The 24,229-nt window shown below is 40.9% G+C and overlaps 1 protein-coding gene across 1 annotated transcript; it reads left to right on the top strand.

Annotated features, from left to right (window-relative positions):
- Positions 1-600: 600 nt before the first annotated feature.
- LOC121332796 (solute carrier organic anion transporter family member 1A2-like) lies at positions 601-19,514 on the top strand. Its single transcript, XM_041398605.1, has 15 exons — positions 601-648; positions 3,936-4,034; positions 5,081-5,222; positions 6,600-6,732; positions 7,681-7,787; positions 10,011-10,157; positions 10,467-10,565; positions 10,983-11,216; positions 13,735-13,899; positions 14,765-14,960; positions 15,761-15,926; positions 16,481-16,665; positions 17,211-17,275; positions 18,377-18,494; positions 19,355-19,514. The coding sequence occupies exons 2-15, from the start codon at positions 3,975-3,977 to the stop codon at positions 19,512-19,514; spliced, it is 1,977 nt and encodes a 658-aa protein (XP_041254539.1). The 5' UTR covers positions 601-648; positions 3,936-3,974.
- Positions 19,515-24,229: the final 4,715 nt, after the last annotated feature.

The raw sequence follows: 24,229 nt of genomic DNA, 5'->3' as shown, positions 1-24,229 counted from the left end.
GAAGCAAATTCTGTGTTGTCCTTGTAAGAATGACATATACCGTTGAGTTTAGGACCAATAAGGAATTGTACTCTGCATTTTTCACTGAGGGTGTGAAGGTGTATCTACTGATCCTTAGATGAGATGTCTCATGGACATAACTGAAGTCAAATGATCTCTTCTTGTCGAGTTAACCAGAACTATTTGTGCTTGGTCAATTTGCTCTCTGATTTTGCAACGTCCAGTAATCAGTAACCTAATCTCATTCCCCTCTTCTGACCCTGTGCCACCCTTTCCTAAAATCCACCCAACCTGTACATTTACACACTTAGGTGACTCCTAAAGTTCCTCTCTTGCTTGTGGGTGCTCTCTGGATGTCTTCAGTGGACAGGAGTGTCAGCACCTCAGAAATCTGACACAGATGTAGCCCTTGGCCTTTTATTTTCCTTTTTTTTTTTTTTTTCAGGGAAGAGAAAGAGATGGACTTAATTTTCCTTCTGAGAATTCAGTCCATGTCTGTCACATCTGAGCACTCCAAAATGCACAGCTGAAACAATTTGGCAAATACACAAATTGCCCCATACTTGGTTAATTTTCAACAATGTAGATTTAAAGTCAAAGTTCAAGTGTCCCATATCAGTGATTTCTTGCAGAAACCTTTTCAAAACTGTAAGTACCTAATTGTTTTACCATGAGGACATTTTCCGTTGTCTCAGTCTAACATCAGTGTAATTGCATTTGAGTAACAGTTTGAACTGTACCTAGTAAAACAAGATTTCAAAAAGCTTTTTGCAACCAGAAAAATAAATTAGTTAAAAATTCTGCCACCATAATTGCTTTCTGAATCGTTATGTTTTGTGATTTTTAACCCTGTAAACAAAATAAAGATGTGGCAGTTTGTCTGTATGACTAAGCTGAGCTAAATGGAAGATGAATTGTACTTTGAAAGTAGCATATCCTCTTGGGACTTAGGCAAGGCAGCTTGCAAAACATTGCATCATCAACTTTAAATACAGATATTTGGGTGCTTTTTTCCTTTTTATTAGCTAGCTAGAGTGATGATGCCTTGGGAAGGCTGCCCTGGAGCAGAGGCTGGGCAGAGTTCCAGAATAAAGCAGGGATTGATTCAAAGGATCTCCTCCATGGATGCACCTTGGGCAGCACCAGAGCCCAGCCAGGGCTGCCCCCAAGATGAACCCAAATGGTCCCAAAATGCACGAGCGCTCCCGGGGTCTCTCCCTGGGATCAGCTCTGCTCCATGTGCCCATTGCAGTTCAGTGTCCAATTCCAGCTCAGCCCCTGCACTCCCATCCTGCTTGTTTTTCTCTCTGCAGCCCACGGGGTTTGTGCTCCTGGGCTGAGATTTGGATCATTTGTCCTTGGTGCCCAGCTGGAGCAGAAATTGTTTTGTCTCCCTGCTCTGTGCACAGAGCTCACCATCCCCTCATGTGAAGCTCAGAACTGCGCACTGAAGCAGCTCAGAATGTGAAAAATAGAAAAGCTACAACCTGAGGCATCAGTGAAATGTGATTTAATGTGATGGGTTTGTGGCACAAGTGGGTCCAAAGGGATGTCTCAGTGCTTGCCTGCCTGCTGCTGTCAGCTGCACCAAACCAGCCTGTTTTAGTCCACACAGGAAGGATCAGCTTTGGTTTTAAGCCAGCCTTGTCCAGCCCAGGTTTCCCTGGGTGCTGTGTGTCCTCCAGCTGCTTCGAGCTGCCCCCACTGTGAGAAATCTCTGTGCATGTGCACAGTGCTGTCTTCTGTCACCTGTCTGTCCTTCTGTCTGCCCCTGGAGATTTACTCAGAGGGTGGAGATGACTGGGAGAGACAGCTCTGGGGCACTGCCAGCTTCCCAGCCTGCCAGAAATATGCCAACAGCTCAGTGCAGGAGTGGAGGGAGGAATTTTACTGCCCTGTTCCCTGAAATTCCAGTGAGCATTGCAGGTTTTTGAGTGGGATTCACATGACAGCTGCTGGGTCAGTCAGAACCCGAGGGCAAACTTTTGCATACCCATTCTAACATAACTGTGTTTTAATAGAGCTATATTTTGGCCAGTTTAATGAGCTAAATAGGTTTGCAGATGAGTCTGAAGAGCACAAGAGTGTAAACAAGGAAGACAAGAGGAATGTACAGTGGAGAGCAGGTAGATGGGAGAAGGGAGTGGGAGCACACTTGGTTCATCTTGAGGCACAGAAATGGTAATTTAAATTCTAACCTGGACTTAAAGAGTGGTGTGAGTGCACCTGAGCTGAGTGAGTTATGCACCTGTGTCTTTCTGGTAATTTAGCCTGTGTTGGTGTCAGTAACATTTGATGAAGTGTGACCACAAAATATTATAAAGCTGGGGAAAGCAATTTCAGAAACAGAGCTGGGAATAATGATTCTGTCTACTTTGTTATTCAGTTAATACTCTTAATAATCTTCCCAGTAAAAAGTTGGTTGAAATGCTCTTCTCCCTGGATCATAATTGATGCTCTGAGGGAAGGTGTGAATAATTAAAGGCAAACAATGCTGTTTTGACTGCTGTAATTGCACAGCAGCAGTGTGATGTGTCTGATTCCCCAAGTCAGGTAACAGGTTCTGTCTGGTATCTTGTAGCACCAGGAGAGAAAACCTGCAATTAGCCAGGTGATGTTCCCTGTGTGTGACAGTGAAGTTCAGGGACTGGTACAGAAAGGGAAAGAATCCCTTTGGCAGCTCCTAGAAGAAGACAGATATAGGGCACTGGTGTCATATTTTGGTATTGCTGGTGGGCTTTAGAGAAAAGCAGTATTTAGATAAGGCATAAATGATTCCCTGGGGTATAAATTTTATTTAAAATTGAAAAAAACCCCAAAAAACTGTACTAGCACTGTGATTGAACACAGTTTGTAGAAGTATCTGTGAGCAAAGCAGAGATAAAAATCTCTGTATCTATCACAGATAATTGTCTGAGTGCTGACCACCTGCAGTTAATTGTAAAGTATTTCCAGGAATGCTGTAATGATGCATTATGCTTTTAAAAACTGCAAGTGAGAAGGTAGCTAGAGAAGGAGTTAATGCCTGTGGACTTGCTAGGAATCGAGTCAGTTAGGAAACACATTTGAGAGGATTAACATTGTTGTAGAAATTAATGTTTGGAGAGCCTGGCCAGGAGGGTGCAGAGGTGAAGAATTTGAAAGGCAGCTGAGTCCTTGCTGGGCTGGTCAAGCTGCTCCCCATTCCTGGACCCATGAGGTGGAAAGCACAGAGCAGAGAGGTGCTGCAGGATCCCTTGGGAAGTGTTCCCCAGACAAAAAAAGAGGAAATTCACCTGTGTCCATCCTGCCTATCAGGTAGGGCTCTGGCTTGCCCTGGTTTTCTGCAGCTTACCCCATCAGGTCCCAGGGAAATGCATTGCATAACTTTGTTTCATGGAGTCTCTGTGGGAGCCCTTGGAATGAATGGAATAAAAACCTGATTCACTGTGCATACCTTCAGATGTGTGGGGTTTTACAGTATAGCCAAGTCCCTGGAATATTCTGCTCTTTCTTTGAACACATTTTTGGAATATAAAATTTCAACAAGGCAGGTAGCTTAGCACTGTGAGACACTCTAATCATCAGGCTGAGATGGAGATAAGCAAAAGTAGGCAGATGAATAAAGAGGAATATACCGAAAATCTTGGGAGGGGAAGGAGAATGGAGTCAGTTCTGTGTCCATTTAGGGCTTGAGTTTGGTGGTTTTGGTTTTATTTTGTTTTCCTGTAATTTTAATGCCAAGAGATTCATGTCTCTTCTCTAACCAAGTTACTTCATTTAGAATAAAATCCATCAGCTGGTAGGTTTTGTTGCAATCCAGTTTGCAATTATTGAAGGAAAATGCAAAAACGTCGAATCTCTTAGAAGGAATATCATATTTTTACAAACATGGGACAAAACCTTTTGTTCTTTTCTCTCATCTTTTTTCAACACTGTAATGGGATGGCTGACAGACTCAGAAAGAGACACCAGTGTCAATTAAAAAAGGCAACATGAAGGAGCCTGAGAAGCCACGTGCAGAGGACAAATTCTGCTGCATTTCCAAGCTGAAGGTACTGCAATATTTTAGCAATTTTGGAGGAACACACATCTGTAATTACTTGCATTTACAGTATTTTGGTAGAAGTTACAGCCTAGGTTAAATGAATGGATAAGCTGGTCTTTTTTACCCTTAATGCCCTTACAAAAGTTTGTAAACAGCTGTGCTGGTTTTTGTTCCGCCTGAACTTTCCACTCTGTGATGTGTTGGAGGTGATTGATTGATTGCTGCTCTGAAACTCCACCACTGACTTTGTGTAATCCCCTCAGCCTAACACATTTACCCTTCCTTAAAGCTGTGAAATGAGCTTTACTGATGGGGATGTGGCAGTAAAAACTGGCTGTTGATCTTGGATAGTAATTCAAGTTGTCAAGAAATGCTAGAAAATCTTTTTAAAAAATAGTAATTAAAAACCCAAATGCATATCTTTTCCTTTTTAGCTTTTGCAGCAGATGTATTTAAAAATAATATTGATTTCATTTCATAAATGCTGTTTATAAAGAAGTCTGAAGTTAAAAGGATTTGAATACTGCTGCACTCATTAACTTTGTAGCTGTCAGTTGCTATAATTGCCTAGTAAAAAGGACATGATATTTACTCCTTTTGGTTGAAATTACTTGTTCTGTGGTCTCTGCTGAGATGGAAGAGCAGATCCTGGATGGAGTAATCCTGCCAAAGGAAAGGATCTCAGTTCTGCATGCAGTTTGTCCTTGGGGTGAGCAGGGGTCAAGGTCCTGCAGGTGGCAACCTTGCAGCAGGCACTGCTGCCTTGGCTGGGTAAAGGGGACTTGGGTTTTCTGAAGGCAGTCTTGGTCAATTAGAGAAGATGAAGAACAAAGTTTGTTTGATTTTGGTGGTTTTTTTGTTTGATTTTGTGTGTGTGTGTGTGTTTTATTTGTGCGGTTTTTAAAATTTATTTTTATTGTTTGTTTAGTGAAGCCATAACTCTAGAAAAGAATAGATGAAACTGCTCACCTTTTTAACTGGAGGAAATAACCGAGGAATATTCATAAATATGTAATTTTGAATGGTTCATGCATTCTTCCCTTCCCTTCCTAGGTATTTCTGCTGGCACTGTCACTTGCCTTCCTTGGGAAAACGATGTCTGGTGCTTACATGAACAGCATGTACACTCAGATAGAGAAACAATTCAATATCCCAGCTTCTTTAGTGGGCATCATTAATGGAAGCTTTGAAATTGGTAATCTCTCTTTTTGACACTTCTGATTCTTTGAAAATGTAATATGTGGTCTGAGCATGTGTTAGTGACTCTCACCTGCTCTCAATTGCTCTGTGTGACAACAGTGGCCAACTCTGTCATTCTTTTGAGCTGATATGTAACCATGGAAATGTCTTGGAAATGAATGGGACCACTTGAATGGGCAAATTTGGATTTAAAAACTGGTTCAGCTAATTTCTGCACTATCATAAGATACGACAGAGCAAGTAACAAAATAGATCTGGTTTATGAGATGTGTATAGAATCTTTCTGAAGAAAACAAAACAAACCCAGCTATGTAAACTTTGTTTGAATTTAAGGTCATATTTAGCATTTTGCAGTTCCTTTAATTAAACTTGCTTGGAGTGGACTGTGAATCCTTACCTGAACTCAATAATATTTTAAGGTTTCATACCTGTGCAATTGTCCTTGCAAAGAAAATTTCCAGTTCTACTTGTAGTGCCCCTTACCTTGCCTGCCAGTGAGTTTTATTGTCCAATGAGAAACTTAAATGTACATCTTTAAGTGTTATTCAAGCCCCTGATTCAGCACAGGGGCTGTTTAGAAATTATACATAAAAAAGGCATTATTTTCTTTCAGAGCATGACGCTCATCACTCAGAGACATGATTTTGTTCTTCTGACAAAAAGATCCTAAAATTAGTAGGTGTAAAATTATTAAATTGCTATTTTTATGGGGCCTGATTCATAACATGAAGCTTGATTCTTTTCTTAGCTGCATAGCAATAAATGGAGAAAATCAACTGCTTCTAAGTGAAAGTGGAGGAGAGGAAAATGAAGATTTTTAGTACCTTTTTGTTTTTAAATGGTATTAGGTATAAAAACCTGTGGTTTTATATTATTAAGCAATGAATAAAATTAATATTAAATTATTATTCCTTTTTTTTTGTATGATGGTCCTCTTGTGTTTATTATTTCCACTACAAAAACACTAGGATATACACTTCTGTATTTCCCTACACATTACCAAATAAAGCATAAATAAAGGAAAATATTCCTAACAGTATTACTATATTATTCTGCAGTCCCTGGGCCTGATCTCTATGCCAAGTAGTGGGAAATTTCTCCTCTCCAAAGGTGCACTCAAAAATCTCTCTCACTGTGATCTCTTTTCCATCCTGCCTTTTATCCTCATGTCCTTTTCACGCGATGTAACTCTTCCAAAAAAAGACCATGCACAGCAGGGAACAGCTGCACCACGTAGGCAGTTCCCTGTCTAGTGACAATTTAAAGACAAAAAAAAACCAGAAACAGAAGCTGAGCTCACAAGACATGCTCAGGTTTGCAAGGATTATGGGATGCCTTGGTTTGCAGGTGGTGACCCAGGTTCTCTTTGCAGGTAACTTGCTGCTGATAGCATTTGTGAGTTACTTTGGAGCAAAGCTTCACAGACCCAGAATAATTGCTTTGGGCTGCACAGTTCTGTCCTTTGGATGCCTTTTGATATCACTTCCTCATTTTCTCTTTGGGAGGTGAGTGCTTTGCTTCACTGGCAGCAGCTTCTGTGATCCTGGCTGGCATTAACCCTTTCATCCCTGCACTGAGGGTGCTGCTGATGGGGAGGGACATTGCAGAGCATGGCTGCAGTATGATCACTGCAGTTTCTTTGGCTTTGCTCCTGAGGTGGCTCCAGAAGTCAGTCACCACCTCCTGAGGAGAGTCACCCCTCTGCTGGGCACCTGCCTTTGCTCCCCTTTTGGTTTTTTTGGGGGTTTTTTGCATCATTTTGCTCCCACCTTGCATGGGCTCTCCCGAGTAACAGCTGTGACACTGTCACTTTTAGCTCTTATCTGCTTGGATGGACAATAGAAATGGTGATTTTTAACGATCTGGAACCTGGATGAGAGATCACATCTGGGCACTGTGCTGGCAAGAATGAAATTGGGTATTATCAATCACCACAAACTGGCACAACAAAATGACAGTGTTATGTAAATATTTTTTAACCCGAACAATGCAGAGTGAAAATTGGGACTCTGTCTTCTCCACACTCCCAGGAATTTATTCAGAGAAAGGGACCTCCCAGAGGATAAGAAATAGATGTTTCTCAAGCTATTTTCAGTGCCAGATTGATTTCTTATGTCAACAGTGCAGAGATGTCATTTACCTGTTCTGACTAAAAGAATAGCTAAAAGCAAATTTAATACTGACCATTTTGTACTGACCATAACGATCCTTCAACTCCTTTGAAATTACTTTTTGTTTGGCTTAAAAAATAATAATGTAAGCTTGTGTAGGCTTTAATAGCAAGGAATTTTTTGATCCTTCAGTCCTGTTGTGTCCAGTGTGGAATGGCTCTGGCAGCCTTGGCAGCACTCTCTGTTGACTTTTGCCATGGATTCCCTTCTTCCTCCAGCTGCACACTCTGATAGGTAGCTCCATTACTCCAGCACAGACAAATGTTCCTTTTTTTCCAACAGATATCACATTGAAAGCAGCATTTCACAATGGGAAAACGTTTCAGTGATGCCTCTATGCCTTGTTAATCAAAATTTGTCCTCTTTGCCTACAGAGGAACCATCAGCAGGTATGACTTTTACTATGTCTGTTAATGTCTTTTTTCTGTGTCTATAGTGTCTAAATAAACGGATTTTTGTTTTTATTAGCAACCACTTCAGGGTTCTGCTTTTGATCAGTGCTTTTTGAAGGCCTACAAACTAGAGGTCAGGAAATTTCCTGGCCTCTGTGACTCCAGAGCTAAAACATTTCTTTCATGCAGTTTTGACATTATCCAGGCAGTTCAATTAACATCCCTGGCAGTCCACTTTGGGATAGTATAACACCAGGTTGTTCTCACAATTATTCCTCTTTTTAACTTGAAATTCTATGATCATATGAGGAGGTGGGAAGCACATTTCAGCAATGGGTAAGAGGCATAAGGATGGGGTTTTTTTGTACTGTGTGGGAAATTTGTCCTCTTTGCCTACAGAGGAACCATCAGCAGGTATGACTTTTACTATGTCTGTTAATGTCTTTTTTCTGTGTCTATAGTGTCTAAATAAATGGATTTTTTTTTTATTAGCAATCACTTCAGGGTTCTGCTTTTGATCACTGCTTTTTGAAGGCCTAGAAACTAGAGGTCAGGAAATTTCCTGGCCTCTGTGACTCCAGAGCTAAAACATTTCTTTCATGCAGTTTTCACATTATCCAGGCAGTTCAATTAACATCCCTGGCAGTCCACTTTGGGATAGTATAACACCAGGTTGTTCTCACAATTATTCCTCTTTTTAACTTGAAATTCTATGATCATATGAGGAGGTGGGAAGCACATTTCAGCAATGGGTAAGAGGCATAAGGATGGGGTTTTTTTGTACTGTGTGGGAAATAAATGAGAAATAGAGCTAGAACAATGTAAAATAGATCTTGTTCTTCCCTTTAGAGAAAATAGTTTAAACTAGGCAAAAACTCATCTGTGAGACTGAAACATGGATGTGCACTAGCAATGTGTAGAGGAAATACTGGGAAGTCAAAGGGCTCAGAGGAAACCATTCAATGAGCACACAGAAGATTCTCCTGCTGAGGGTGGGATTAATCTCCTGGGCTTTGGCTGCTCCAAAGGGAAGCATCCATCTGAACCATCCCTTCAGACTCCCAGAGGAGACCACAGAGCTCCTGCAGAGCTTGCTGTAAGGGGCAGGAGAGCAGACAGTGGGGACAGCAGCATCATAAAGCCACCCCAGGACAGACACTCATCTCTGTACCTTGGGATGCATCAGATTGCCTCTTGGGTGGGCCTCTGACTGCTGGAAACTTTGGTGGTTGCTGGAGGGTAGCAGTGAGGTGACCTGAGCCCCAGAGCTCCTTGCTGAGCTTTGATGAGTTCCATCAGGGTGTGCTGGAGCTGGATCCCACTGCTGTAATTCCTGGGTGTGGGGACATCAAACCATTCCTTCTGCTGGGGTTTTCTGGGTCTCCATTTAGTGATGGATGCAGCTGCCAAGCTTTCCAAGGCTGCATGTCAGTTAAGATGTTAATTTTTGCATCTTTGCAAAAGGAAGTGAACCCTGTGCATCTAACAGCACCTGGCATTGACCTTTCACTTGAAGGTTTCAGATACTTTCTGAAATCTTTCCCATTTTAGAAATGCAAAAATAAAGGTATAGAAAGGTAAATAATTTTCATCTAAATGATATGCAACCACTCAGTATGCACATAGATCTTCATGCCTATGGATATACTTGGGTAAGGTGATTGTTTATTAAACAATTTTCATCCAAATTATGTACAGCCACTCAAGAGGCACAGAGATCCCATAGATCATCATTGTTTCTTCATTGGTTTATGGATAAGCAAGGCATGATATTCATATGTATGAGTCCATTTCCTGTGTGAAGGGAAGGCTGGACTGAATGTGACCACATCTGCACATGGACTGCTTCACCTGTGTTTGGTGACAGCAAATTGACATTAAATCAGGAGATCTGGGCTTCATCTATGGTCAGACACCCAGAAAGGCAGCAACTGCTGCTAACAAAGCTGGTTTTTATTGGTTAATGAATTTGCACTGAGAAATCTCATCAGGACAAAGTGGGAGAGAGCAGTGGAATCTGAAGCAGACTATGAGATGAAGAAATCCCAGTTCAAGGAGAGAAAGGAAGTTAAAACTGTGTTGTGACCAGTTATTCATCTTTTCTTTTTATAGGACAGGCCTACCCACCAAAGCTTAAGCTATTGGTCAATTCTTTGTCTCTAGATTTTCACGAATAGTTGGGACTAAACCATTCATCCTGACTTTTTGTTTTCTGCACAGAATGTGAAAAAGAGCCTGGGTCCCTGCTGTGGGTTTTTGTGATGGTTGGAAACATCGTGCGAGGGATGGGTGAAACCCCCATCATGCCTTTAGGCATTTCCTACTTGGAGGATTTTGCCAAAGCAGAGAATTCACCTTTCTACCTGGGTTAATCCACCCTGTTGTCATAATTCCCCCTCTCCAAACACACACACACACACAAACAAAAGCAAAATAAAGGATTATTGTGATGCCCTTCAGCCCAATAAAGGAAGGCAGAAAATATTAATTATTGCTTTATCAAAATAATAAAATTGCCAAACTTGCAATTTAACCAGAGAGAAACTTGTTGGAATGAGGCCATTTTTAAGTGCCAATGCTTTTCCAGTAGAGCTGTCCTGGCCACATGTAACAATTCCAAGAAGATAATTGTGACTGGGTTCTAATTCAGAACGTTTTCTCCTTTTCCTACTCTAGCATGTCTGCATACAGCAACTGTAATTGGCCCCTTCCTTGGTTTGTTGTTGGCTTCATTCTGTGCAGAGCTGTTTGTTGACATTGGATCAGTAGATGCAGGTAATGAGTGAACATACAAAACCTTATTTTTTATAGTTTGTGTGTTTTTCAGAGCTAAAAGATGTTTCCTTGCTGAAACGAGTTAATCCCACCTGAGTTCATTGGTGTTTATTTTAGAAGATCTGTATATAATATTCAGTTCATAGGTACACAAATCAATTCTGCTTACGAATTATTTGATGAAAAATTGCGTCATCTGGCATAACACAGGAAAGGACTAGAATTAACTTAATACAAGCCACTGAAAATTGCCAGAAAATGAGCAACATTAGAAAACTGGAGAATGTGCTCCCTCATGAGCCTCATTTTAAGAACCATTAAAAGGCTTTTATGTCAGAGATGACTGGGAAAGCACAGAATGACAGCAGAGAATGTTTCTGCAGAGCTCAAGAGGTCTGTTTTTGTGTTTTATCCTAGATGAGATAACCATCACAGCCACTGATGCCCGCTGGGTTGGAGCATGGTGGCTGGGCATTTTGATCTGTGCACTGCTCAACCTCCTCGTGGCAATACCGTTCTGGTTTTTGCCCCAGTCCCTCGTGAAGGAAGGTGAAGCCAATGAACCTGAGGAGACAGGTGAAAAAAGTGCAACACCATTGCAGGAAAATGATAAGAACGAAACCAAGCAGACCATGTATGAAATTGCTAAAGGCAAGCTGTATTGCATTTTATTTCCCTCTCATTTTAGTCCTCAGGTGTGAGCTCTGTGTGCTTTGTAATGAAAGGTGGGTCCAAGACGTGCAGTGCCTGCTCTGTTCTGATGTCTCTGCAGTTCAAGGGATTTGTGCAGGAATTTAGATTGGAAAAAAGCTGATTTCATAGATCTGGGATCTGGATCCTTCCTTCTCCCCTCCTGCAATTCAGGTGTATGCAGATCTTTTCACCCCATGAGAGGGCTGAAAGCTGGGTAGGAATATTACAACTCAGTGAGCTGGGGATGAGGTGCAGGTGTTGCTTGTACCCCACATTCACTGTGCAGAAAAGCAGAACCCCAACAGAAATCTTGTGCATTTCTTGAGTCCAGCTGAAAGCCCTGAAAGGGAATTGACTGGTGCTTAAGTGTCTCATAAACATTTAATTGCTGTTGAACAAAAATGTGTTCCACTCACATTTATTCACCTGGCACTTTCACATCCGTGCTCTTTCAAATCTATGTATCTGTAGGAGGATTTTTTTTTCCTTCCTTATTTGAAGGAAACATCCTTCCTACATTTCCTGGTTGGAAATGTAAGTGAATAAACTATGTCAAAGGCTATGATCTTCAGAGCAGCCTGTCCTGCTCAGGGCCCTCTGACAGCACCTCAGAAATTTTCAGCAAGTAAATTCCAAGAGGAGCTCCCTCTCTGTGCTTTTCCAGCTGGTTCCTGCAGATTCACCTCAGCCAGAGTGATTCCTTAGGTCTTGGCTGATATTGCAGCTTCATTTAGATAAACAGAGGGTCTCTTTCTGCTGTCACGTAGCCCTAAATGAATCCGTGAATAAAATGCTTTTCTCCCAGCTCAGGTGTGGTCCTCAGTGCTCCAGGATCCCTTCAGAGCTTGTTTTCATGGTCATTCCCTGCCTGTGGTGGTGGGAATATCCTGAATATCCTGAATGTAGAAGCTTTTCATTCCACAGGGTAAGTGCTCCAGGATCCCTTCAGAGCTTGTTTTCATGGTCATTCCCTGCCTGTGGTGGTGGGAATGTTCACTGTCCCTGAATATCCTGAATGGAGAAGCTTTTCATTCCACAGAGTAGTTGTGGTTGCAAGGGACTTGTGGAAGTCACCTGGTCCAACCCCTGTTCAAGCACTCACAGGACACATTCAGACAACTTTTTAAGGGATTTCAAGTCAAAACTTGATTTTTTGATAGTTAAAAATAACCTAAAATAAAATTAATTTAATAGCAATAAAATTTCCTTAAGAAGCTCTGATTAAAAATGTCACTGCATCTGTAAATAATGCAGCTTATTTACAGTGTTTCTAATATTCGACTAATTCTTGAAAGATTTGCATACAGATCTACTTTAATAAGGTACTTGCCTAGCTCTGGAAGATATACACCCATCCTAAGTGGTGCCCACTTTCAGTGAGGCCCAGTCATTGTTTTGTAGATGCTTAAATTTATCTGCAGAGTTTCTTGACAATAGCTCAGCACATTGATTAACAGAGAACATTAGACAAAGGGGAATTGTGGGGCTTTTTTTTTTTATGGTTCAAATCCTGACTTAATGGGCATTACTCAGAGGAAAGACTTGTGCAAATCAGTTTCTCAGATGCTTACTTGGCTGAAAACTGGCTGATGCAGATTTTGAGAGGGTGGTGGGAATGGCTGTGCTCGTAGCTCTCTTCAGGGCTCTTCTGCCCCAGCAGCAAACCCCAAAATCAGAGTCCAGGTCCCGGCTGGCACAGCTCTGGAGTGCATTTGCCCCCTTGGCATGCCAGCTGCAGGACAGGGGTTTTGCTGAGTGCTCTGGGGGCATGAAATGAGAGAAAAGGGAGGGAAGATGGGGCACTAGCTGCTGCTACTGCTGGTATTACACATCTCCTCAGTATTAAGAAAGGGCATAATTCAGCATCATTATCAGTCATGAGAAAAATAATAACCATAGCAGGAATTTGTAAGAGCATGATCAGCCTAGTAAATGCTGCTGGTGTGTGCTAGGATAAATGTGCTGCTCCATACTTACAACTGCAGAGACCACAATCACACTGCTCAAACACTGTAAAGTCCAAAGGAATAAGGAACTAGAAAATGGGAAGGCATTTTGGGTGTAAAAAATTTGGACAAATGCTTATCAGAGAGAAGAGAGCTGAACAACAACTGCAGAACTGAGAAACACCAGAGAAGGATTAGGGAAACAAGTAATGCCACTGTTCATAACTCCATTTATAAACCATGAAAAAATCATAGAAGAAAAAGGAGTTGCAAATTTTGAAAGATGCAAAACATGGGGGTCAAAATTCAGGTAGGATAAGGAACAGCTGCACTGGTGTGCATGTGTGTGTGTGAGGGTATCTTTGGGCAGAGGAGACCCTGGGCTAAGCAAGGAATCTTTGGGCTGTGGAGTCTGGCAAAGCACAAGGTTTATCCTGACCCAGTCCAGGATCTTTCTGTCCCCCCTTTCCCCCACAGCCACATTCTTTTCATACAGCATCACACTAATCCAAGGCATTGTTTCATTGCAGATTTCATCCCTTTCCTCAAGGCTCTGTTTCACAACCCTGTGTACATGTTATTTATATGCATAACTGTGTTGCAGTTCAGTGCCTTTGATGGCATGGTATCCTTCATGCCCAAGTATCTGGAACAGCAGTTTGGGAAATCTGCATCAGATGCCATCTTTTTAATTGGTAAGTTTGCATTTTGCTTTGTTCAAGCAATTACTGTTCTATCTCTATTCAAATTATCTATATTTTCACATATATGCATATGTTCATGTGTATTTATATATGCATACTAAGGTTAAATGCTTCTACAGGTGAGGGATATCACATCACAAAGCATTTCTAAATGTCAGTGCATTTTCTGCTAAATGTCTAATTTTTTTGTGCACAATTTTATAATCTAATTCCCATCTTTTGAATTGGCTCAGAAAATTCAACTGATACAAAACCAAGCCATGTGATGTTTGTGTAAAACCACTTCCAAGGTTTCTTTCAGTCAGAAATTGCTTCTTTTAAGCATCAATCATCAAATTAGTGTGAGAGCACATTCAGTAATCTCATCTCAAAACTGAAAGCCTCTTCCTCCATTCTGTCATGCTTAGAGTGCATTGAGATGTGTCTTAATTAAGATGTGCACTTAATTGAGATGTGCACGGATCTTTCTGTTGAGTTTCTCAGTCAGCTGCAGAGGCTGGATTGAAACCATATCTCTTTTTTATCTTTTTTTTTTTTTTTCTTTTTTTTTTTTGAGTTGGACCTAGAGTGCAACTCTCAATTGCCATTTTCCAATTGATAATTTTAGCCCTACTCTCTAGCTCACTCCCCAAGCAGTTCTCACCTGCTGTTGACTTTGGCAGAGGTTTTGGCTGTGAAAGCAAATTAGCAGAGACCCATTTCTGATTGTAGTTTCATTATTCAGCCCCAGGCACTCTTTGCCAAACACAACCTTCCCTTACAGCAGCTGTAGTAGCTACTTCTCTAGCTGCCCTGTAGTAGAGTAGCTTTGATGGTCTCCTTTATTTTAACATGGAAGTTTCACTTGTTTAAATAGGTGTTTACAACTTGCCAGTTCTATGCGTTGGGTATTTTTCTGGCGGCTTATTCATGAAGAAATTCAAGATAAATATCTATCAGGCTGCGAACATAGCATTTTGGGTATCTTTACTGGAATACCTTCTCTACTTTGCTGCCTATTGGACTGTCTGTGATACTTCACCAGTTGCTGGTCTAACAGTTTCCTATCAAGGGTATGTTTTTTGGGACTCAGGAGGATTTCAGTCTTAAGACACCAGGATGATTTTCCTTGTCAGGAATCAGCCAGGAGCTCCATTTCACTTCCCTGTTATAAATTCTCAAGGCTTTTTGCTTGCATTAGACAGTAGGTCTGTTATCCCTGTTTTCAAACAACAAAAGGGTATTAAAAAAGATATCCATGTCAAGACTCATGCAATTGCATGTCCATAGGAATTTTTTTGCTAATACAATTAGTGGAGTCATGTAACTGCAGGTGAAAATAAAAATTGTTGCTCAAATCAGTCACGTGATTTATGAGTGAGTGCAGTTTCAGAATAAGACAGGAAAAAAATCCCCTTCTTGTTCTTACAGTGGTTTACTCAAATTTGACTCCTATCAAGTTATCAGAGGATATTTTATCTGCAGTTTCTTGAGCTGAAGCCTGCCATTGATCGTTGGGAACCATAGAATGGTTTGGGTTGGAAGGGATCTTAAAGAGCCTTTATTTCCAACCTCCAACACTTCCACTAGGCCAGGCTGTGCTGTGTGTCTGTAAAATGGACATGGAGGTGAAGATAAAACCCTTAGGGACAATCAAGAGCGTACAGGCCCTAGATGAGAAAAATGCTGTGGGATATTCATACCTAATTTATGATATTAATGTAATATAATACAATTTAGTGTCCTATAGAAAGGCATGACTTCAGGTTGGGTCCTGATTCAACACTTGAGCTAGAATAGAATCTTAATTACAGAGGGTTACTGTGGGTCTCTCATTACTGAAATATTTATTCATCTTCTGAATGTGTTTCAGAATAGAGCAAGTTTCATATGCAGAAAATACTCTGCTGGCTGGCTGCAACATGGATTGTGACTGCCCACTTAAAATATGGGACCCTGTTTGTGGGAGCAATGGAATCACTTATGTGTCACCTTGTCTTGCTGGGTGTAAATCCTCAAGAGGAAGTGGAAGAAGTTTGGTAAAGCATACATTTTATTGTGCTGTAACTATGAAATATAGTAAGTGGCAAATATTGATGCCAATGTAGGGTGGGGAATATCCATGCATGTACATTTAATTGAATATATAAGGTGAACGATTTGAAAAAATTAATTTCAAACTGCATATGAAAATCAGTTTAAGCTTAAATTAAAAAAAAATATAATGAAGAAGAATTCTTCTATACTAAGAACTAAGGAATCATAAATGCTTAACAAGGAGTGAGAAATTAATCTGAAGGTGTTGCCAATTGGAAACCTGAGTGGCCAAGAACATTTCAGCCAAAATGAAAGTCTGTAGCATGAACTTAATAATCTCTTTTACCCTGTAGATTTAAACAGGTAACCAGGTATTATAGAACTTTTATCTCCAAATACAGGGGTTGGCTGGACCTGTGCCTGGCAGAGTGGGAGAGAAGCCACAGTGCATTGCTGCTCATGACTAACAGGCTTGAGTGCAGGACACAATGAGATGGGTTTGCCACTCGGAGTGGGAGTCTGGGCAATCTGTGTGATTAAAATACTCTTTTGATAGGTATTTGAAAACTGCACCTGTGTTGCAGCCTCAGGGTTTTCATCTCAAAACATCTCTGCAACTCTGGGCCAGTGTGATGGACACGAAAGCTGTGACAAGATGCTCCATTATTTTTTAATCTTGACATTAGTCTGCAGCTTCATTTTTTCCTTAGCAGCCATGCCTGGATACATGGTCTTAATAAGGTACAGCAAAATTTCCTTGTCTTAAGAAATCTACCAGAGTTTTTATTCTTAGGTTTTAATTCTCCAGGGAATTAAAAGGTGTTTAGTTTGCACTTGGAAGGAGGAAGAGCAGAAGAATCTGATGCCATTTCTGTGCTGTTAAGGTTTAGTGTCATGTCACCTTTGTATTCTGATGTAGCTTCTGGCTGTCAGCTTTGTTCTGGATGAATGCAGGAGTCTGGGCTCTGGGATATTGGGTGGTGTGTGATACCTGAGAGTTTATCAACCACAGGATGTTGATTAAGGCACAACTACCCTGCACTTTGTGTTGGCCTCAGTACCTTACCCTGACAGCAGCTTTTCCTTTTGTGATTTGGCAGTCCTAGGTAAGGAACTTTTCAACAAACAACCCCTAATAAGCACAATGAGATCATTATTAGAATGGTTTGGGCCTAATGTGATGAAGAACTTGATTTCAAAAAGGGTTAAACATCTGTTATTGATGTCACCTCTACGAATAAGTTTACAATGCAATTATCATTACAGTCATTACATTGTCATTACAGGTCTCTAAAGCCTGAAGAGAAGTCATTTGGAGTGGGTATCCATGGGCTGGCTTCAAGAGTATTTGGTAAGAAAATATCTTACACACTTCAGAAGAACAGACCCTAGAGAAGGATCCCATCAGGGCTGTGGGCATGGCACAGGAGTCCTTGCTTCTATGGAGTGCCTTTGGTCAGGAAGCATTTAGGATTTTTTTTACAGCTCTCAGAGCATGGCAAAGTAGAACTGCTTGCAGTTTGCATTTTTTTTATACTGGGTATCTTGGCTGGTATCTTGGTTTAACCCCAGTCAGGATCTAAGTGCTACGCATCCACTTATTCTCCTCCCACATGGAATAGGGAGGAGAGCTGGGAAAGCAGAGCATGCAGCTTAAGTAAAGGATAGTTTAGCAATGAAAGAAAGTAAAATATAATAACAATAGGAAAACTAGAGAGGTGAATAAAACAAAAGAAAGAAAAGTGATGCAGAATAAAATTGTTTGTGATCTGTTGACCAACATCCATCCCACTCCCCAGCAGCTGTTGGTGCATCCCTGCCACTTCTCTCCACTCAGTGTGCTAAGCATGACACTGCAGGTGGTGGAATTTCCCTTTGCCCACTTTGTGGCAGCTGTCCTGGCCATGCTCAGCCCTGCTTTCCTGTGCAGCTCCTCACAAGCAGAGCATGAGACACAGAGAGCTCCTTGATGTCTGCACTCCTTAGCAGCAACTAAATCAACATTATTCTGATATTAAATCCAAACCACAGCACTGTACCAGCTGCTGAGAACAAAATTAACTGGACTGAAAAAACCAGGACACAGGACTACATCTGCTGCTCTTGGAAAGCCATTTTGCATTCCTTCACTCTTGCTTGTTGTTTATGTTTATTGAGGGCAGCATTGCCTCTCACTGATGAGAGAAAACCTTGAGTTCTGAGGAGGAAACACAGTCCTTGATGCTGCACGTGGGTGTTGTTTAACAGGCAGCAGGGAGGAAAATCTTTGCAGATTTTTTTGAGGGTAGGTGGGTAAGGAAGGAGAAGGAGCACAAGATAAACAGAGAACGAGGCTCCTGCTGCAAGAGGACAGTACAGAGGGAGCAGGTGACAAACAGCACAGGCTCTGTGCTGGGTCTGATAACCAGAAAGAAATTGCCCTTCACAAAAGCTTTGCTCATGTTCTTTTTAGCTGGAATTCCATCTCCCATTTATTTTGGAGCCCTGATAGACACCACTTGCTTGAAGTGGGGTACTATGACTTGTGGTGGGGAAGGAGCATGTAGGATGTATGATGTTGTCACGTACAGGTATGTTTTCTGCTTTAGTTTAATTTCTCCTTCTCACTCTGTTATTGCATGCATAGAGATGTAATTTTATGCACTTTGTCTCCCTAGCAGACAAACTGCTCCTGTGTTAGAGATATGATACAATTTTCTTTGGCATTGGCTTTATTTGCAAAGTGCAACCTTTGACACAGACATTGGGAAAACCTTTGAACAGCAATGTTCTGGTGCCATAATATTCACTAATAACCTCTCATGAGAACAAGCTCTGAAAACCCTGAATTGTGATAAAAATACTGAAAAGCAGTTAGCATACATGGGAAAAAGGTTCAATGGGTGACTGCAATATCTTTGAACAGGAAATGGTTGGAACAGTACTTGAAATTAAAAAAGAAGAATTTTATGGAGAAGATACAGTTACTTAAGTTGGAAATTGGCCCAGAATACTGCACTTCATGTTTTTGTAGTCCTTCAAGGATCAATGTGCCGTTTTAAAAGAAAAATCTTGTTGAACTTGTGACCTCATACTAATTCTTTGTAATACTTTGTTGAGGTTGGTCTGAATAATATTCTTATGAATACTTACAAATTTTAACCAGGTTGTGTGAGCCCTTTCAGGACTCTCTCTTTTCCCTATGGATAAAGCCATAGGAGTCCCAGGTGCCTGACTTCACTGACCAAATCATCTGCCTGAAACTGGGAGATGTAAAAGGCCATTTTACCTTTTCATATTCTCTGTTCTCACATTCTCATCTTCTGTAAGACCCAAAAGCATCAAGGCACAAGCTTTAGAGTGGCTGTGTAACCTTCACAAAACAATGCTGAATAGTTTTACCCTTTTTTTACAAATGCATATATTTAATGGAGCTCATTATTTATTTCAGGTGGCACTACCTTGGCCTGCCAGCAGTGTTACGTGGAGTGTCCTACATCCCAAGCACACTTGTTCTCCTCATTTTAAAGAAGAAACTGAAATCTGAAAAGCCAGTCTTATTAAATGAACCAATAGAAATGCAGGATAAAGCACAAGAAGCAGTGAAATAGCATTTCACAGAAGGACATGTTGGGAAAAAAATCATTGCAGTGTAAATATTGGATATATCCTTGTGAGATTCGTTTTGCTTTAAGTAATGAACACTTGGACAGAGATGAATAGAATTACACATAGTTGTATCCTACTTACATTGTAAAAGTATCAGTTTATAAACATAAGGCACGGGAAAAATATGTTTGGTGCAAAAGGACAAGGACTAGAAATGAGAAAACATGAAATGCCAGGTCTGAGCTGTCTGAGCAAAGGGCTCTGTTTATTCTGTCCTGTTTCACTGAAAATAGAGAATTTTGCATTCGACTCCAAGTGATTCCAGATTTCATCTAGGGATTCTCACATGGTTTCTGCCAGAGTGTCATAAACTGTAGACAGCATTTGTGGCTTCTTTGGGCCTCAGTTTTCCATAAATTTATTTTATGATATTATTAGTCCTTTCAGAAAGGGATTATTTGTTATTCTGCATAGGATAGGTGGTCAATATATTGGAAACCTGGTTTATGACATGGTCTGGGTGTTGTGGTAATAACAATAAATTTAAAAAATTACATTTTTAAAAAATTGCTGTGTTATGGTGATGTTTTAAGATTTGAATAGAGCAAACAAGCAAAGGTCATCAGCAGCTAACTGCTGCCCTGGGATGTGTTAAATATCTAGGGAAATAAAACCTTAAATGTCTCAGGTAACAAAAATTAAAGAAAACCCTGCTGATATGAGTTATACAAGGTTTTAATGCATCCATGTTTAGCATCTAATTTGGCACTGCCTCATGTTTGGCCCAGTGCAGAGCACCCTTAGGTCTGTCTGCCAGTGCCCCTGCAATAACTTCCTGAGGCTTTTTATTATAAGTCCTCGTTGTTTTATTTTATTTATTTTATTACAGGTCCTGGTTATTTTATTCTATTTATTTTATTACAGGTTATCCTACTGCATAAGGCATGGAGGGAGTTTGTGGAACTACCACAGACCAATGCTCCAGCACCTGCAAATATTTCCTACTAGTTTATTCTACATGGCAGAGATCTGCTCCCATTTAAACCACAACAGTGGGAAGGATGTTTTGCCACAGTAGTTCATTAGCTCAGTTACAATCTGATTAATTCAGATTGTAAGTAATACTTTAAGGTTGTCTTGTTGACATCATATATGTGTGTCCTTGGAATTGCTTCCTGTCCTTGTGGAGTCAGTGAGGAAAGATCCATTTCCTCCCCCAGAGCAGGAAATCAGCTCTGAAATTTAAAGTTTCTTCAAATGCAAGTGATCCTTAAAGCTGACTCTTTTCAAAAGATCTGTCCTAGCCCCTGTCTCCCTTTGTATTGGATGATGGGGCTGAACATGAGGAAGGGGAATGGAATAAATACAAATATGATGCAGCCAGGAACAGAACAGAGATATCTGTTAAACCACAGATATCCCAGAAGTTTTGTGGACATTTGAAGCTGTTCTTGAGCATTGTTCTTGCTGGGGCACTCACTGGGAGCCACCTTTCTTCCTTGTGGTCATATTCCTCCAAAGCTGGAGTTAAAAACCCTTTGCAGACGTTTAGTCACAGCTTGGTGCCAAGGTAACCTGGGAAACATGAAAAGTTACAGGGCAGCAGAATTTCACAGCTGTGAGAAACAAAAGGGCTTTGTTAAGCAGGCAAATCTGTGCCACTTACATGGAGCACTGCCAAAGGGTCAGACCTAGTTAAATCCCTGTGTTTCGGAGTGGGAGGAAGCAGATAGGAACCTTTCCAAGTTTTAAAATTAGCATTTCTGCAGGAACGCCTCCAATTCTCAAAATTAGCATTTCAGTGGATGTATTAACGTTGTGTTTAATTGGTCTGCTTCACCTGCCTGAGAATGTAGCAGTGAGAAAGAGCCAGGCTGTGTGTCCAGGTGGGCAGTGCTGGCTGGGGGATGCCTCCTCAGAGAAGCTTCTGGGCATAAACCTGTGGTGGGAGCATTGCTTGTGCAGGGCAAAGCCAGGAAACAGGGAGTGCTGGTTGTGCCAAGGTGAGCCTCAGAAATCCTGCTACCACAGACATTCCTGGGACTGGGCTGGGAGCTTGGAAATTCCTCTGAAAGCTAGTCCTTCAAATGCAAAGCCAAGCTTTGGACTGGATTCCTTCAAGTTCTAGCATGCTGACCTCAATTCAGCAAACCATTAAAAAATGTGCTAAAAATGAGTGGCCTTATTGATTTTTATTGTTTAAATAGATGACACTGGACATTGCAAGAGTGAAGCCCAAGCTGACACTTTTGTGACCCCCATTTGAACAGAGTTTTGGGGTACAGAAGGCACTCAGAGGGCTTTCATTGTGCTTCAGTGTTTGTGATGTTTCAAGCACCAAGACCCGTGTCAGCACAAGCCACAAATGGGAGCCTTGGCACTGGAGTAACAGAGGTGTAAGGTTTACAAAGCCCATGAATGTCTGAGCTGATAAAGCCCAATATTGCATCATAAAAATGGGTGGTGGGATTATTTTCTGAGTGCCTGAGGGCCCAGCAGGTGGATTTCACAACCAGCCACTCTGCCACTGAAGGTTCAACCCAGCAAAGAGTGCCCAAGAGCTGAATTTTGATCCTTGAGCCTCCCAGGTGGAAGGCTGGGTGTTGGTGCCTGGATATGGGTGCTATCAAACACCAAGGAACAAACACTTGAAGTTTTTCAGGCAGTGTGATGAACCTGGAGGTATTTTAAAGGCAGTGATGCACAAACCATGCACACAAGTGTTTACCTAGCATTTTGGACATGCATTTATCTAACATTTTGTACTCAAGGTCTTTGGTAATGATCCTTGATGTTCCATTGGGGTTTTTTTGACTGTGGCCAGCTGTTGAGCCATCATTTTCAGAGAAATAACAAATCTTCAGTCTCACTGAAGAATGCCAATGCTTTGTAAAATGCACATCTCTGTGCATGAGTAGGCTATGTGGGTTTTTTTTGAAATCTTCAGTCTCACTGAAGAATGCCAATGCTTTGTAAAATGCACAGAGGTGCATGAGTAGGCTACGTGGGTTTTTTTTTTTTTTTTGTTTATTTTCACTATTTTCTCTGTATTTTAATTTCACCAGCTAATTAATTGCCAAGTCTCTCATTATTTTACAGTCTTATCTGTATCCTAAAAAAAAATCCTGTGTCTGGTATAAACATCATTGTCTCCCTGCAACTTCCAGCTTTAAAGAATTGAAACCTATTCCAGATGCACGTGATAAACATTTCTGATTATGCATGTTGCCCAAGCTATGATCATGTTGTTTTGGTTTTCTTTCTTGAGAGAAAATTGCACATTTGGGAGGCAAATATGCCACCTGACAAGCTGATTTTAATTAGGGGACAGAAGGGAGGTGTGATGACCAAAGCTGCATCCTTGCACTGTAATTTGGTTGAGGTCATCTCTGATGGTGACATGATGCTGGCTTTGTGTTTGTGATACAAACCTATTAAATTAACATTAACAATTTTTTGGGTAGGTATAACTGGAAGTCTAAGTTTACTTCTTGTGTTTGTGATACAAACCTATTAAATTAACATTAACAATTTTTGGGTAAGTTTTACTGGAAGCCTAAGTTTACTTCCTTTTCCTGTAATTCCACCTGTGGTGAACAGTGGGCTGTTTGTAGCCTTTCTGTCTCAGGTGGAGTTTTGGCAGCTGCCTCTTCCCTGCAGACTTTTCTCATCCAAGCAAACCGTGGCACCAAAAGCTGCCTGAGCCTGTGGCTGTGGGGAGGAACACCCTGGGAATACCTGGGGTGGGATCTGCCATGCAAAGAAGCCAAATCACTTTTTAGTTTATGCAAGTCTGATCATGTGACACAAACTGGATATATCCAGCAACAGCTTCTTGGCTGGATACTGCTGCTTTCTCTTTTTTCTTTTTTTTCTTTTTTTATTTTTTTTTTTCTACACGGAATTGTTGTTAGTCTTTTCCTTTCTTAACAAGGCATGAAATGTTCCCAGTTATGATGCTTGGGATTTTGAACTTTCTTTGTTTAGGACTTTCTCAGAGAATGTAGAAAATTACCTGGTAATTGCCCCTCTCCTGCTTTGTCCAGGGAATCAAGGGCATACATTTCTTAAATCACTGCAGGCTAAAATCACAGGATAAAACACACAGGATCCCTTTGGAAGGTGCAATTTAAGATATTGCAATGCCTGGCTTCCCTTCTAGAAGACACCATGCTGTAGCTCCAGGCCAGAAGTGTGACTATTCTAAAAGTAGTAAACTAACTAAAATTTCAAGTTTTGTTGCCTTACATTATTAAGAAAGAAAAAATTGTAAGAAAAAGAGAAGTATCCTAAAAGTTTTATTCTAATTCTTATTACTCTCTCTTTTAGTTACTGTTAATAAATTTTTCTTTATTCCCTTTTAAAGTTTTAAACCTTTCTCCTAATCCTATACCACAACAAAAAATAAGTAAATACATTCCAGTAAGTGCCAACACTAAACCCACCACAATCATTAGTATATCAACCAAAAAAAATCTCTAATTAGCAAAGCAAAAGCAGTACATTTGTGCCTATTAATTTCCAGGAGAGGTGCTCAGGGCTTTTGCTCAGGTGTGTGACCTTGTGTGGCAGATCCTTGCTGGGTCCTGGGCAGAGGAAGGGGCACAAAGCCCCGTTACAGGTGGGAAATGGTGGTTTAGAAGAAAGAGCTCATTGCAGAGGTTTTGCTTTTTAAAAGGCCTTCCCCCCTGTGTTGGTGGAAAAGCTGCCTGGCTTT

Source organism: Onychostruthus taczanowskii, unplaced genomic scaffold, assembly GCF_017590055.1.
Source record: "Onychostruthus taczanowskii isolate IOZ18803 unplaced genomic scaffold, ASM1759005v1 scaffold15, whole genome shotgun sequence".
NCBI classification, from domain to species: Eukaryota; Metazoa; Chordata; class Aves; order Passeriformes; family Passeridae; genus Onychostruthus; species Onychostruthus taczanowskii.
This window is presented reverse-complemented; position numbering and strand designations above follow the sequence as displayed.